The sequence below is a fragment of the Fukomys damarensis genome, unplaced genomic scaffold, assembly GCF_012274545.1.
Source record: "Fukomys damarensis isolate Sample0158 unplaced genomic scaffold, DMR_v1.0_HiC HiC_scaffold_23, whole genome shotgun sequence".
In the NCBI taxonomy this organism is placed as follows: domain Eukaryota; kingdom Metazoa; phylum Chordata; class Mammalia; order Rodentia; family Bathyergidae; genus Fukomys; species Fukomys damarensis.
This window is the reverse complement of record NW_022900935.1, coordinates 9,946,545-9,963,302: the sequence shown is the minus strand read 5'-3', so window position 1 is coordinate 9,963,302 and position 16,758 is coordinate 9,946,545. Positions and strand designations below refer to the sequence as shown.

Here is a 16,758-nt window from a genome sequence, read left to right as displayed (position 1 = left end):
TAAAAATATAAAAATAAAAGAGGTAGTAACAGAAAGTCAGAGGTATAAATACTGAATATTTAAAAGCCTCTCACAAGGCAGGACTGTTTCCCAAAGCAAATTTACATAGCAATAGGAAGTTATATTCTTAAACCGGTATTTTAAAGCAGTAGTCACAATCATGTATACTAAAACTCGCAGTGCAATTGACGCCACAGTGCTAAGCCTTTTCTGTTTGAACATTCACTTATCCAGCCAATAAGGTCTTCAGCCACAAATTAGCCTTGAGAGAAAGAATGTGGGTCAAAATAAATTGCAGTCTGCTTCCCAAGACCCATTTTATTTGTTTTAATGCAAATTATCCAATGTCTGCAAAAAAAATGTTCAAAAACTCTTGAAGCTGTTTTTTAAATAAAGAATAAAATTTCAAAATTAGAAGAGATTATGAGAGAACACCAATCAATGAAGTACTATTTGGAATAAATACTTGAATTTAGACTAATTCTTGATATCCACAGTACATGTTGGAATAGACAAGAAATTTTGCATGAATTTGATCACTCACATAGGCAGTTATACTTTGAAAACAATATTCCTTGCAAGGATTACGAATAAAATAATGTTTTAGGACACAATTGAATTTGAAATAGGTAATGTTTTGAATAGATTTTTGAGTTTTATTGAAATCTTACATGAACAAGAAATTGGAAATACAATCACATCAAAGAACAAATTGTCACGGCTTTGACGTTTAAGCCAAACAAATTTGTAGGGCAGATTTCAAAAAGGTGTGAAGTTATAACAATTTAAAAACACAGTTAACCTACTTCTAGGAATGCAAAACATACAATCATAGGTTATTTTCAATACAAGAAAACTTAAATTTGTTTGCTTTAATTTCTTAAAACTACTAAGACAAAGCACTAGCTTGTATTTTTATTTACAGCATACTTCATACTCCTATGTAGTCTATTCCAAATCCAAAAAAAATGAAGCTGTCCAAACCAAAGGTTCTGCAAAATCATGATTTAACAACTTGTTCTGAAGCTAAAATGAAGCCTGAAACGATAAAAGCATTGTAACCCCCAGAATAAGGGAACTCTGCAAGCCCAATAATGTCCAAGAGCATTTATGAAAAGAAAAATAAAAAGACTTGAGTATATACATAATAGTGATTTCTTCAGCCCAATACAAATGGCAGCAAACTGCTAAAGATGAAACAGTTAAGCCAATTTTTTTTTTTTTTGAAGAATGTAGATCTAGAGCCAATCATATCTTGACAGTATCATTTTCAAGCCCTCACTTGTCTATTTCCACTGTTGCCCATAAGTATCCTGATAAAATTCCTGGTTGTCATTATTGTAACCATAGTTACCAGAATAGTCACCACCTTGCTGAAGCGGTTGCTGAGCGATGGGTTGGGAACCCCAGTTCTGTTGGTTGTTGGTCTGACGACGCTTGGAATCAGGTTGGTTGTACCCATCTGCCTTTCTCTTGCCTCCTACATTGCCCCCACGATTGCCCCGAGCTCCACGGGAACCACGGCCTCTCTGCTGTTGTGCAGGACCCCCTCTGCCACCCCTAGAGCCTCTTGGCGGTCCCAAAGGTGCCCCCCTCTGTGAATAGCCAGCTCTACCTCTTGGAGGTGGTGCTCCCCGCCCCCTTGGTGGTGGTGGAGCACCTCGCCCTCCCCTTCCTCCTCCTCTTCCTCTTACTGCATAGCCATCATCATAGCCGTAGTAGGGATCTTCATAGCCTCCACGATAGTCATGATAATCATAACCATAGTAATCATCATAGTAATCTTCATAGCCATAGTAATCTGGAGGGTAGCCATATCCACCTCTACCTCCACCACGACCTCGACCTCTGATTGGAGGAGGCATGCGAGGAGGAGGGTGATAGTAATAATCTTCATACCTAGTAATGGAGGGAAAGGAGAAAAGAAAAACCAAGTCAGCTTACTTCAAGACTCTTCTAATTTTGTACTATTAACCTGATCTCTGTTACCAAGTTATTCCTTGTTCAAAGACTAAAATACTCACGCAGTACTTCTGGAGGCCTGTCTAGCAGCTTGGCGCTCTTTCCTTTTCTTATCTGGTGGCTTAGCTAAGACTATTTCAATTTCTTCCCCTTCTATTTCTTTTCCATTCATTTCATCCATTGCCTAAACAAAATGAGAAAAATTATTTTATAAAAAAGTGTTTTAAAACATAACATAAAGGGCCGGGGGTTTAGCTCAGTGGTGCTGCAGCCTGCTTTGCAAGGTATCCCTGGTACCAAAAAAAAAAACATAACATAAATATGTAATTTAATATACTCAATAAACAATTTCACGATTTTACTTGAAAGACTATTCTTGCCAGAAAAATCTTAAAGAAGTATACTCCTTTCCTTCTACCTTATTGTTCCATATATAAATTACAATGAGAACTGATTACTATGATACCCTTGTAGTATATTTTAAAAGGTAAAAGAGCCACCTAATGCTCTACGTACCAGGGGAAAATGTCAGTATTGATACAAACTGGACAAAAATTAGCTTTCTGGGATTTAAATGAATGTGGTATTCAACATATAGGTCTTATACTATTCTTATGCAAAAAATTTTAAGGACCTGAAATTAAATGAGGTTACTGAATAAGCTTATCGGTGAATCAACAAGATATTGTCAAAAAAAAAAGCTAGGTTTCTTCAGAGGTTTCCACTGGTGCATACGCTTCCTGAACAGTTAAAAGCACAAAGACCTGAGAAGCTGAAGGAAGCTACACACACCCGCAACCACCATGTGTTTTAGTTCTTGATTCACACTGCTTTATCCCACACCCACTACTGTCACACTTCAAGGCCCAAGTACTCAGTCACAAAATACTGCCTTCTCACATACATTTCTTCCCTACAGTACAGCCTTTTCCCCACTTCCCAGGCAAACACACTAAAATAAAATAATGTTCAGTGATTTATTAGTATCTAGGTAAATATTAGTTTTCTTTTGTTATTTTAATTTCCCCCCTTCTTTTATTACCCCAGTTTTGAGCTGTTTCAGCTTAAAACAACTAAAAAAGTCTACAAAAGCTTCCTGGGTAGGGGCTGGGAATGCACAGTGAGTTCCCAACTTACAAAGAAGTCCTGTTCTGAAGAATGTTCATAAGTTGGATTTGTTCACAAATCCAACAAAATGAAGTCTTATACACCTTTGACACAAATATACAATGTAAAACATAGAAAAACTAAATGTAAGGTCCTTCATATCTGTGAAAGTTTGCAATTCAAATGTTCGTAAGTCAGGACCTAACTGGAGCTCAGTAGTAAAGCATCTGCCTACCATGCCTTACTTCAATCCTCAGCTTGAAATACATACACACCAGCCGGGCATGGTGGTGCACGCCTGTAATCCCAGCACTCGGGAGGCAGAGGCAAGAGGATCCTATGAGTTCAAGACCAGCCTGGGCTACATAGTGAGTTCCAGGTCAGTCTACATAGTGAGACCCTGTCTCAAAAAACCAAAAAGAAAGAAAGAAAGAAAAAACATACATACAAACCAAAACAAAACAAATGCTTTCTACTATAAACAAAAGAATCAGGATGATCTACTCTCCCCTGACCAACTTCAAAGGTGAGTCCTGGTTCCTTCTTTCACAAACTGTCCTACCAGTTCTTGTAAAAATTTTCAATTATGTGAACCAATCATTTAATACTAACTGAATCAAAAGGAATATTTAGCAAGTATTTTATAAATTTATTAGTTATCTGTGTCCTATATCACTGAAAATCTCAGAAACCAAGCATAAATTCTATAAAAGCTATGAATTTTATATGCAATGTTTCCTCATCAGATTGCATCAATGAGCAAACCAATTAATTTTATACTAGTGCCTGGGGCATAGCTCAGTGGTAGAGCACTTGCCTAGCACAACTGAGGTCCTGAGCCTGACACCCACTCCAGAAAAGTAAACAAAAACACATCTACACAATTCAAATTATAAGATGTTTTAAAGCCATGGCCTGGGCAGAAAAAAAAAAAATTCAAAGTAAGTGGGCCAGGGGTTAGGTTCAGTGGTGCCCCTGCGTTCAATCCCCAGTACCTCCCACTCCACCAACAAACTCAGTAAAAAAAATCCAGCTTTGGAGTTTTACCTATTATATGTATTACTAGCACTATATAAAAATTATTAAAAGAAAACCAATATAGCTCAGTGGTTGGTTCAGTGCTTGCCTAACATGCACGAAGCCCTAAATTCATACCCCAGCACACTTCAAGAAAAAAAAAAGTTAGCCAAAACCCTTTCAGTTTTTAAAGTCACTTTCTATTTAGCTAGTTTCAACAGCCAAAATTCAAATACCAAGTAGAAATAAATTCAAAATGTCTTACCTTAACAGCAGCTCCTCTGTCTTCAAAATGAACAAATGCATAATCTTTCAACTTCTTTACTCTTTCTAGTTTTCCAAATTCAGAAAATGACTTTTCCAATATTTCTTCTGTAACGGTAGTAGCCAAGTTTCTTACAAATAAAACTTTCACCTAACAGGAATAAATAAAGAAAAAAAATCTTATATAAATTGTTGGTTCCTCTGGTGTCATTTAAAGAAAGCACTTAATGTGAATAGAACCTTCAACAAGCCACCACATTTATTACTAAACAAAATTAACATAGCTCTCCCCTCAAAATGAGTTTCTGTTTTCTCCCCTAGACCTGGGGATTTAGTTCAGTAGCACCAAGCGCAAGGTCCTAAGTTTGATCCCTGGTATCAGAAAAGAAAAAAGCGGGATTATGTTTTCTCCCCTAGAACTGGACATTTTTTAAAGTTCATATGAAAAAATAAGTAAGAACAGCCAGGAAAGAAAAAAAGCATAATCTAGACAATGACAAACCATAACACTTAAAATCATTAGTAAGCATAGTGTTAGCAGGGCATGGTACTACACACCTGTGACCTCTGAGCATTTTGAGAAGCTGTGGGAGGAGGATCACAAGTTCAAGCCTAGCCTGTGCAACTTAGCAAAACTCTGACTCAACATAATTTTTTAAAAAAAGGTATAGGCTAGAGCTGGGGATTTAGCTCAGTGTCACCACATCTGTGTCACAAGCACAAGGTCCTGAGATTGAGAAACAGAAAGAAAGAGGGGAGGGGAGAGTAGGGGAGGGAGGAGGTTTGGAGAGGACACAGAGGGAGCTGGGGATGTGGCTCAGTGGTTCTGCCACATGCCCTGCAAGTGCAAGAGCCCGAGCTCAATCCCCGGTACCAAAAAAAAAAGTAAAAGTTGGTCCAAACCTCACACTATATATATATCAAGATAAACACCAACTAGATCAAAAGTCTAAGGAGGGCTGGGGATTTAGCTCAGTGGTGCCACCGCCTGCCTCACAAGTGCAAGGTCCTGAGTTCAATCCCCAGTACCAAAAAAGAAAAAAAAAAAAAGGCCTAAGGAACAGAGGGATGTGACAGTATCAGAATAAAACAAAGACAGATTCTTTTATATAACACTGGAGTAAAATGGTCTTGTGACTTAAAACCTAGAAAGCATTTAAGAGTGATACATTCAACTACTAAAAATAAACACTTTCGGGCTGGGGATTTAGCTCGGCAGCACAGTGTCTGCTTGGCAAGCGTGAAGTCCTAAATTCAATCCCTGGTACCAAAAAAAAATAAAAAATAGAAAAAAATAAACAGCTTTTACATGGCAAAAAGTACCATATGCAAAGTCAAGACAAATGACAAATATTTTTTTAAAAGTGGAAACAAGTATTACAAAGAGATTACTTTTCCTTTATATCAGAGCACCAGAAAATTAAAAATTCAACAACTTAACAGAAAAATAGATGAAGTTAGCCAGTGTGGTTGCACAGGCCTATAATTCCAGCACTCTGGGAGGCCGGGGAAAGAATTCAAGTTTGAGTCAAATTTGAGAACACATGGTTCATACAAAGAAACACAGTGAAAGCTCAAATTCATCTATAATGAGAAGCAAGTCATTAACAATAATGACAATCATTTGTTGTCAGATTGACAAAAATCAAAAAAGTTTGACTATATTCTATTTTGTCAGGGACGACGAACATCTCCTTTTGCCTACAATTCTACCCCTAAGAATCTATCTTAAAGATATATTTGTATTTGTATCAACGGACATAAAAATTTATTCAGAATATTATAAAATTAACAGAAATTTAAAATAACTCAATATCCAGCAGGCCAAATATAATATTGTTTATTTATGGAATGGAGCATTATGTAGCCATAAAAATGAGAAAGAATACTATGAGGTAATATAAAGATTTCCAGGATCTCTTGGTAAGGTTTCCTCATTATTTATAGCTCCAAAACAGAGCTATAACCGTTTGGTTTTTGGTTTTTTTTTTGGTACTGGGGATGAACCTCAGGTCCTTGCACTTGCAAAGCAGGCAGTGGAACCACTGAGCTAAATCCCCAGCCTAAAACAGAGACACAACTGTCAATGGGATAAGCAACCACTGCCTCACAGTTTAACTGCCAGCATCTTTAATTTTTTTAATGGTACATATAATAATGAAGTATTTTCCTAGGGCTGATGAAAGAAACTAATGAATAAAGCAAATTAAGACCAATGAATAAAGGAGACTACCAGCAGCCATTCACACTGGATATAAGCAAAATAAGAATGTATATTCATTTGCCAGAATCTGCCTAAGGAAGCAATAAACTGGAGACTACTGAAACTGGATGCCTCAAGGTGGAGAAGAGGGACAGGGCAGACATGGTGGGTTAGGGTGGAAGTAGGACTTCTTCTATACCTTTCTATATAATTTCTGAACTAAGGAAATACATCAATCATTCAAGCAAAAAATTAACACACCCACTGAACAAACTTGCTTCAGATAAGGGGCTTGATGAATAAGAAAGGATCACCTCTACCCTTCCTCTCTTTACTTTTCTCAATGTTGCCAGACTGAGGCCTAGCTCTGCCCCCAGCTTATTCACCTTTTTTATAATTTAATTTTTCTGTGGTGCTAGGGATCAAACCTAGGGCCTCACTCATGCCAGGTAAATGCTCCACCACCACTGTACCACACCCCAAACCTTTTCTTCAACTAAACATGGACCTTTTTCTCTTTCTGTGAAGAAACTATTATGTGCTATATAAAAATTACTTATTGGAATTGTGCTGAAAAGGTTCAGTAGGAAGGTTGCGGCTATTTCAGAAATTAAGATCATATACTTAACATGCAAAAGATCCTGGCACCGAAAGATAAAAATGACCCAACTTGACAAAGAATCTTCAATGAATTTTAACACTGATTGAACAGCTTTACTCTAATGGACAATATTTTTCTCAATTAAAAAAACAAGAAAGGAGGGCAGGGGATTTAGCTCAGTGGTTCTGCCACGTGCCTTGCAAGCACAAGATCCCAAGTTCGATCCCCATAACCAAAAAGAAAGGAATCAATATTATTCAACAAAGTTTCTAGAACTCTGCATCCTGAAACTTGTTGCTGATTCAGGAAAAAAGTTACAAAAATAAAACCTTAAGATTTTCTGATTAAAAAAAAAAAAAGATTAGGATTAACTTCTACCTGGAAAGATTACTAGGGTATGTTAAAAGTGGTTGAAAAGCAAATGACTAGCATGTTATACTTCAGGTTTTCAGAGAACATCCTTCCTCCCATATAATGTACACTATATCTACAACGACATTTTTAGATGATCTTATAGAAAAAGTCACACAGGTTACACTTTGTTTCTACAGAGAGATTCAAAGTTCTAATGGATCTTAGAGATTTATCCACACCAATAAAACAAATGATACCAAGGTTTAGTAGTTTGCCCAAAGCTGTAATTGTATTATAAGAAGAAATAACTGGAATTAAAATCAACTTAATAAAAAAGAAAAAAACAGGGCTAGATTTCCAGTCCTTTTCTTAGATACACATCGACTCAAGGAACACAACATAAAAGATAATAAGCAGCATTACTGAGCCTCTCTGATTCATTCCCAATGGATCTTGTTTAATGCAAAGATGCCTTTACCTACAAAGCCTTTACACCATACTAGCACCGTATAAACCAAAGTTCTCCAAACTAGTCACAGTGATGATGTGCCTCCTCAAAAGCTTGAATAAAAAGCTTGAAGAAAAGAATTTTCATTGCTGGATACAGTGGTGAACAACTGTTATCTCAGCACTCAGGAGGATGAGGCAGGAGGATCACTTTGAGTTCAAGAACAGCCTGGGCTCACTACATATGAGACCTTGTCCCCAAAAGAAATTTCAGCCATGAAGAACCTAATCAGTAACTTATGGCCATCCATAGAGCGATAGCCTTTTTGAGAAGGGAAGAGACACAGCAAACTACTCATAAATTTACTCCAAGCAGCAGAGATGAAACTCTGACGTGTTCCTTCAAATCCAGGAGACACCTAAAGGAAAGCCTAAGAACCAGGACACATGGTACCACCTCTTACCAAATTTCCTGATCACGAAAGGAAAGGACTTAGGAGGGAACAAAGGCCCTCTAATAGGACCTGATATGCATATTATGCCATTACCAAGTAAGAGCAAACACTACAGACATGACAATCCTTTGCCTTTCTAAATGGGAACAATACTCTAAGGGAAGTTGAAAAAGAAAAAAACTTTAAAAAAAATTAGCTCTAAATCTAAAAATATATAACTCATGAACATGTAATAAATAAAAGTCATAGTGTGGTCAATGAAGGTTCCTTTTTATAACCTCTATATCCCTTAAGGTGCCCTGCACTAAGCAAATACACGGTATTATGAAATACTTAATTGAAAGGATTAATTTCTGTACCATTGGCACATTTACTATGCAGGAAAGGAGACGGTCAATAGAGGGTTAATATCTGGACACTAAGATGCACTACTGATTCAGTGTTAAATCAGCTCCTTATAAAACACAACTGGAATTTATTATAAACATGGAAAAGTTTGAGCTTTGGGTATAAAATTGAAATGACAGGGTCAGGGATTTAGCTCAGTGGCACCATGCCTACCTTGCAAGCACAAGGTCCTGAGTTCCATCTCCGGTACCAAAAACAGAAAGAAAGAAAAAAAAAGAAAAAGAAATGATAAACTACCCCCAATCCAAGCAACTGCATTTACCTTAGCCATGACTTCTGGATCAGGTTCTTCCACAGGGTCAGCCCATTCAACTGTAACTACATTTCCCCATACTTTTACTTTTCCACTCATCAGCCGACGTCTGGCTTGTGCTGCTGACTTGTGATCCTCATATTCAAGGAAGCAGAACCCCCGATTCTTCTTTTTGTCATCGGGTTGATGATAGAGAATAACGTCCACCAAACCCTCTGTTAAACCAACAGCCAGATATATAAGCCAAAAGCATCCACCACACATCTAGTGATCAGGCAGACCTAAATCCATTTGCCAATAATCAAAAATAACTGAAAAAGCCTCAAAATGAGTCACTAATTACTTAGTAGACAATTAGATCAATATAATTAGATATGAGATCTGGGACAATATTATATGTTCCCAATTAATTTTAGGGTCCTAAAGGTACATTACTCCCAACAACTATATTTTGTCACTTAGCATCCTACAATGTTTTAAGTGTTTCATATAACATGACCTCATAAATTTTTGGGTAACTCAGGCTGGCCTTAAATTCACTTACGAAGCCCAGGTTGGCCTTGAACTCATGGCAACTTTCCAGCCTCAGCCTCCCAAGTGCTGGGATTACAGACATGCACTACTATGCTGGGCAACTTTTTTGTAGGCACACTATTAAAGACCTTCAAAACTAAACTATTATTAACAAAACTCAAAGAACTAACTTTCAACATCTAATCAAGGCCAAAATAACCTTCCTTCTTTAAATCTACCTTAAAAGTTACTAGATATTTTGGTTTGTTTTTTGTGATGCTGAGATACAGGGTTTCTCACAGGCTACGCAAACACTCTTCTCCTAGTCTACATCTCCAGCCCGAGCCCTAGTTTTAAATACTATCTTTTTTTTTTTTTTTTTGTATGTAATTCAGGCTAGCCCTGAAACTCACTATGTAGCCCAGGCTGGCCTCAAACTCATGGCAACTCTCCTACCTCAGCCTCTCAAGTGCCAGGATTATAGGCACATGCCACCATGCTCAGCCATAAATGCTTTATAAATGCTTTGATTTTATTTCTAGCCCAGACTTCTGTAAGTTTACAAGCGTCTTAATTGCTTAACATGCCCTACTGTCTCAGATAAATTTAACACGTCCCAAACAGCACCACTATGCCCAAAATCTGTCTTCCCTATCTAATAATGCCACTACCATATTCTTAAGAAATTGATGAGACAGTCTTGATTTTTTTCCTTTACTTCATCTTTCCTATACAGTTCCAAACTCAATTACTTCGTTCCACTTCCCCTGCTATTCCCCTTCCATTGCCCTAGTCTAGTCCAGTCATCCATCTGATCTACTCTATGACAGCCTCACCTAATGGATCAACTTCCACCCTTGACCGCACTCCCAAGACCTCATCTACAATTCCATAGGAATAATATTCTGTAACTGTGAAACAGATAACATTCCTTAAGACCTTCAAATACTTTTTTATTACTATATAAAATAACCCTAACTTCCTACATGATCTAGAAAGGCCCTCTCTACTTCACATAATTCTCCTGATTTTAACTCTTTTTTTTTGGTACTGGGGATCAAACTCGGGTTCTTGTGCTTGGAGGCAGGCAGAGGAACCACTGAGCTAAATCCCTGGCCCCTGATTTTACCTTTAGCAACAACACTCTTCTGTTATTTATTTTTTTTGGGGGGGTGGGTTTTTTTTGAGACAGGGTCTCACTATGTAGTTGAGACTGATCTGGCACTCACTACGTAGCCCAGACTGGTCTCAAATTCACAGAAATCCCCCTGCCCTCAGCGTCCCAAGGGCTGGTATTACAGGCATGCACCACCACGCCCAGCTCTGTTACCTTAATATATAGTTATTTTTTCCCTGGAAACTTGGCACCTGTTGCTCTCTTGGGATGCACTTCTCTCTGCTCTTTGTGTAATATATCCTCTCCATTCTTCAAGTCTTACTTGAAATGATGCCTTATCAGAAAAACTTTCTATAACCATAGAAACAAGGATAGTAGCTATTCTCTATTCTGCATTTCTTCCTTCACAGAGTTTACCACAATGTGTACATATTTATTTTTGGGGTCTTAATTCTTTCCCTAGAATGTCGACTCTGAGAGCAGAGAATAGGTCTCTTATGGTCCACCATATCCCAGTACGTAGCACAATGCCAGCACTGAACAAGCACTTTAACAAACATCTGAAGGAATGAGAAAACGGACATGAAGCCAGGAAGAAGCTGGCAAATAAAAAGTGATATGGTCAAAAAACTGCTCCAGTGGGATATCTGACAAACACAATTATAATGGGCAGAGGCAGTTACAAATCGGGATGATAGAAAAATCAAGAGTGTAGATGGGCAGAATTTCTGGTGTCCAGATCCAGAATGTGATCTGGAGATGGCAGAGTAGAAGTAAAGGACTACAAATAAGATGGTCAGAGAACCAGATATCTAGGGCCTTGGATGGGTCATCCACATGTTAAAGGTACTAAGAATAAGTCAATTTAGGGCAGAAGAAGAATATGAAGCAATCTTCAGACTAAAGAAAAGCTGAAACCAGAAGAACGATCAATGAAAGCTTTAGGGCAAGGGATAGATCATTATGTCTGGATGTCAAAAATGTAAAGGAATGTTATTTTTGCAGTAGGAGACAGCATTTAATAAATCAAATCTAGCCTTAGACAAGACATATAAAAAACTGAATGGGCAAACATAGTGGCAAATGCTTATAATCCCAGGTACTAAGGAGGCTGAAGCAGGAAGATTACCAAATTCATGGCCAGCCTGAACAGCACAGCAAGACCCACACAAAAAAATAAGAGCTGAGGGTGTAGCTCAGTGGTAGAGCCCTTACTTAGCATGCATGAGATTCTAAGTTCAAGCCCAAGAACCATTAAAAAAAGAAAAAGAAAGACCTGCAATAAACTGTGTAATAAATCAAAATAAGATTCTGTTAAATCATTCAATTATATACTAATATATACTATCTGTAATATAAAGTGTACTTTCTGGGTGGTGGCACATGCCTGTAATCTCATCACTCAGGAGGCCAAGGCAGGAGGATCACTGTTGAGTTTGAGGCCAGCATGGGCTCAATACAGTTCAAGCGCAGCCTGAACTGCATAGCAAGACCCTGTCTCAAGAAAAGATCTAAGTAAGTCAACAGGAAAGAAGGAATAAGAACTTTATATCCTCGCCCTGAAGTGGGGGAGGGGGTATGTGAAAAACCTTCACTCAAGGGACACAGGGCAAAGGCTCTGACAAAATTTAAGAGTCAGAAGAAGGAGAAATTCCAAGAAATCAAGGATATGAGGGAATTTATTTAAACCACTATAAAGCAGAAAATAAGCAATTTATATACAGAAGACTTGAACTCTTAGTTTAACACGTTATCTCATTTTCTGTATTAATAAATTTATAAGTAATATAACAGATTTTCCAAAGCTAAATTCTAAATACATTTTTGTTTTACCTGTTACTTTACTGAATTCTTCAAGAATGTTTTCTTTAGTCTTATTCTTCGGGATGGATCCAACGAAAAGTCTGTTGTTTGCCACAGAAATACACACTCCAAGGTGTTTACCAGGGCGAATTTCATAGCTGTCACACTGCAAGGAAGGAGAAAACCAGAGACCCCAAAACTACCCCAAACTGAGGACAACTGGTTTGAACCTAAAAGATTTCACAATTTAAGGCCAAACACTCACTGCTTCATGAACTTACCAAGTCCTCTCATGTTTGTTATTAATACAAATGTGTATTTTAAATTTCATTATTATGAACTTTTGTTGTAGTTTGGTTTTGTTAACCTCCACTGCTTCACATAGAAAAGTACTCAAGGTAAATCACTTTATTTTTTAAAATACCTCGTTTCAAACCAGGCATGGTGTTGCATGTCTGTAATCCCAGCACTCAGGAGGCAGAGGCAGGAGGATTACCATGATTTCAAGGCTGGCCTTGAACTACATAGCCAGACCCTGTCTCACAAATAAAAATAAATTAAAAACCTCATTTCCTATTTCAATTGTATTTACCTGAAAATTCTTTTTGAGAGAATTTCAAAATAAGTACCTGAGACTGATTATTCAGAGTCCTTAAGGATCAATTAAATATAGATAAGCCATACTCAAAACAATATATAAAGAATAACAGCTGTGCTTAATCAAAATGTAAAAGAAATTTAGAATTTCACATTGCGTACAAAACACAACTCTATAAATGCAAGGTTTTAAATAGTATCGAAATAATACTTTTGCTTGGTATGATGGCACATGCCTGTAACCCCAGCACTTGGGAGAATAAAGTAGGAAGATTAGTTCAAAGTTAGCCTGAATGACATAGTGGCTGTCTCAAAAACCAAAAGTAGCTGGGTGAAGTAGCAGACGCCTGTAATTCCAGCACTCAGGAGGCTGAGGCTGTAGCATCTCAAAGAGTTCAAGGCCAGCCTGGGCTACACAGTGAATTCCAGGTCAGTCTCAACTACATAGTGAGACCCTGTCTCAAAAGACAAAAACAAAAACAAAAAAAGTCACTTGTTACTTTATGACACTGAAACAAACATACTGTCATACAGGACTGAAGACATAACTTGCAGAGCTTTATCATCACTAGTGCTCAAAACTAAGACCAGGTGTGGTGGCACATGCCTGTGATCCTAGCACTTGGGAGGCTAAGGCAGGAGGATTGCTGTGAGTTCGAGGCCAGCCTGGGCTACACAGTGAGTTCAGGGCCAGCTTGAACTACAAAGTGAGACTCTGTCTCAAAAAACTAAAAAATCAAACAAACAAAAAACAACAAAAACAAAAACCAAACAAACTAAACACAAAATGGTAAAAGTAAAGGCAAAAGGACTTAAAAGGTTTAGAAACAAAAAAGAAAAAAATTAAAGTTAGAAGTCAAACACTTGCGCCTACCTAACAAGCACAAGGTCCTGAGTTTGATCTCCAGCACCAAAAAAAAAAAAAAAAAAGTCAAATACTTTTATAAAATTTTAATTTTGAGACAGGGTTTCACTAAATTGCTGTTTCCCAGGCTTGGCTCAAACTTGCGATCCTCTCTCTGCCTCAGCCTCCAAGAGTGCTGGGATTACAAGTGTGCATTACCATACTTGGCTTCATTTTGACTTTTTTTAGTCAGATAAAAATTAAAGCAAAGATCACATGTCAACTCAGTAAAAAACAAAACAAAACAAAACAAAAAAAACATTCAAAGAAACAAGGAAAAGGAATATGTTAAGTGAAAATATTTTTAAGCTGAGATTCTCTCAACCAGTAACTTGGTGGACAGCGGATATTTGTTTATCACATACCAGTTTAACAGCTTCCTGTGCAGCTTCCTTTCCACAGAAGGTGATAAACGCATACCCTCGGTTCTGACCAGACAGTGGATCCATCATAAGACGTAGATCCCAAATGGGACCGGCCTTCTCAAAAAGGGGCACCAACTCATCCTCATAAAGATCTCTTGGTATTTTACCTACAAAGACCTGGAAGAAAAACACTTCCTTGTTAAAATAAAATGTAAGCATAATGATTTTAGAGCCATATAATCTACCTGCCCTTTTGGGGAGGCATAGGGGTAGAGGACAGTTACGGAAGAATGAGATCAGTGTGAATCTTGCAGTTGATTTGCACAGCTAACACTAATTTTTATCATAACCTTAGGGTTATCAAAAAGAACAGTCTAGCCAGGCATGGTGGCGCATGCCTGTAATCCCAGCAGGTTTGAGTCCAGCCTGGGCTACATAGTGAGTTCCAGGTCAGTCTCAACTACTTAGTGAGACTCTGTCTCAAAAGCAAAAACAAAAACAAAAAAACAGTCTAGGGCCAGGGATTTAGCTCAGAGGTTCCGCCACCTGCCTTTCAAGCCCAATGACCCAAGTTCGATCCCGGGTACCAAAAAACAAAACAAAGCAAAAAACCCCAAAGAACAGTATATGTTGAGAAATGAAAACTCAGGAGAGAATGCAAAATTTGTACTAATGACTTCAAATTTTGAATTTCCAATTTGTGTTTTTCCCATAAAAATAATAAAGACATATATGTGTCTTTGAAGAGTTATGGTGTCTAGTTTTTAAAAAAAAAACAATCCCGGTTGTAATTCATGTCTCACTGTCAACCCGCTTGGACTCAGGTGGTATATGCATGACTGTCTCATGCATGGCTGTGCCACTTCTACCACCAGCAGAAGCTGCCTGTTGCAACAGCGAGCCATGTACCACTAGTGGCTCAAGCCGAAAGAAACATGTTGATCCAAGAATGGCGTGCCCATCCAAAGTTTTCTAGATTCTAAACTATTGTTTAAACAGTCACCTTAATATTTTCCAGAAACTCCAATACTTCAATCTATTCCTTTCTCTACAAGAATATCTAAAAATATATTTAACGGCTGGGCATGTAGCTCAGTGGCACTGCACCTGCCTCGCAAGCACAAGGTCCTGAGTTCAATTTAAAAAAAAAAAAAAAAAAAAAAAAAAAAATTAAGGTGAGGTCTTGCCACATCATTCATTCAGGCTAGCCTTGAACGCTTGGGCTCAAGCAACCCTCCCTCATACATCAGCCTCCCAAATATCTGAGACTACAGTGCCTGGCCAGGATATTAAGTTTTAAGATATAAAAAAAATTATTTTATTTTCTTTTTTAAGTACTAATGAATGAACCCAGATCCTGTACACTGAGGTATACCCCTAGCCCTTTTCATTTTGAGACAGGGTCTTACTAAGCTACTAATCTGTACAGGATGGATCCAAATTTGTGATCCTCCTGCCTCAGGTTCTCAGGGTGCTGAGATTACAGGCACATCTCAGCTTTTTAAGAATTTGATGTATTGAAAGCCGAAATAGCTCAGCTGGGAGAGCGTTAGACTGAAGAATTTGATGTATCTTTAATTATACAATTATACAGTAAAAGGGGTTAAATTAAAATATACAATAATAAATTGACAAAAACCCAATACTGTACTATCAGACTACAATTTTAAGTTTCTATGATGTCAATATTAAAACCATTTTTGGGGCCGGGGATTTAGCTCAGTGGTTCTGCTGCCTGCCTTGCAAGTGCAAGGACCTGAGTTCAATCCCCGGTACAAAAAAACAAAAACAAAAAAAACCATCTTTTTTTGTCAAAACATTGGCAATCCACATATAAATCTGCAAGAATTAATATTTATATGAGAGAAAATTTTCTCATGCAACTCACCTGCATAAAAAATGTACATTCTTTTTGGTACCGGGGATTGGAACTAAGGACCTTGTGCTTGTGAGGCAGGCACAGTGCCACTGAGCTAAAACCCCGGCCCTAAAATTTTACATTCTGAGCAACAACCTGAACCACGGATAACTAATGAAGGAATAGTATCACTCTAAAAGATGCTAAATTACTGGATGTTAAGTTTCTGCAGTTGAGGTCTGCAACAACAGCTGTTCTACCTTGAAATAATCCTTTCCAAAGGATTTTCAGATTCACCTTCTCACTATCTAATAAAATGTGAGGTTATCGTTTGAATCCTACAATGATTCCCACACCACAGCAATTCCAATTTCTCTATCTCCTCAAGGTTCCCAAACTTCACCCATAGCCTCCTTCACTGCATTTTCTTCGGTTTTAAAGTCCATGTCCATTCCCAAAAGATCCAGATAAAATACCAGTAACTTAATTTTGTTATCTTCAAATGCCTGCTAATTTCTCTTGGCTGTCCT

The 16,758-nt window shown here is 37.8% G+C and overlaps 1 protein-coding gene across 4 annotated transcripts in view; it reads right to left on the bottom strand.

Annotated features, from left to right (window-relative positions):
- Positions 1-730: 730 nt before the first annotated feature.
- Positions 731-16,758, bottom strand: part of Hnrnpr (heterogeneous nuclear ribonucleoprotein R) — a 33,654-nt gene continuing 17,626 nt past the window's right edge. For 3 of the 4 annotated variants that reach the window (XM_010625987.3, XM_033767571.1, XM_010625989.3), the window contains 6 exons: positions 14,371-14,547; positions 12,535-12,670; positions 9,081-9,295; positions 4,352-4,501; positions 2,025-2,146; positions 731-1,899 (listed from right to left, as the gene is read on the bottom strand). In XM_010625987.3, the coding sequence (XP_010624289.1) occupies positions 1,287-1,899; positions 2,025-2,146; positions 4,352-4,501; positions 9,081-9,295; positions 12,535-12,670; positions 14,371-14,547 (1,413 nt within the window). In that variant the 3' untranslated portion in view covers positions 731-1,286. The remainder of the gene's footprint in view (positions 1,900-2,024; positions 2,147-4,351; positions 4,502-9,080; positions 9,296-12,534; positions 12,671-14,370; positions 14,548-16,758) is intronic. The other variant, XM_010625988.3, reaches the window with a different exon arrangement.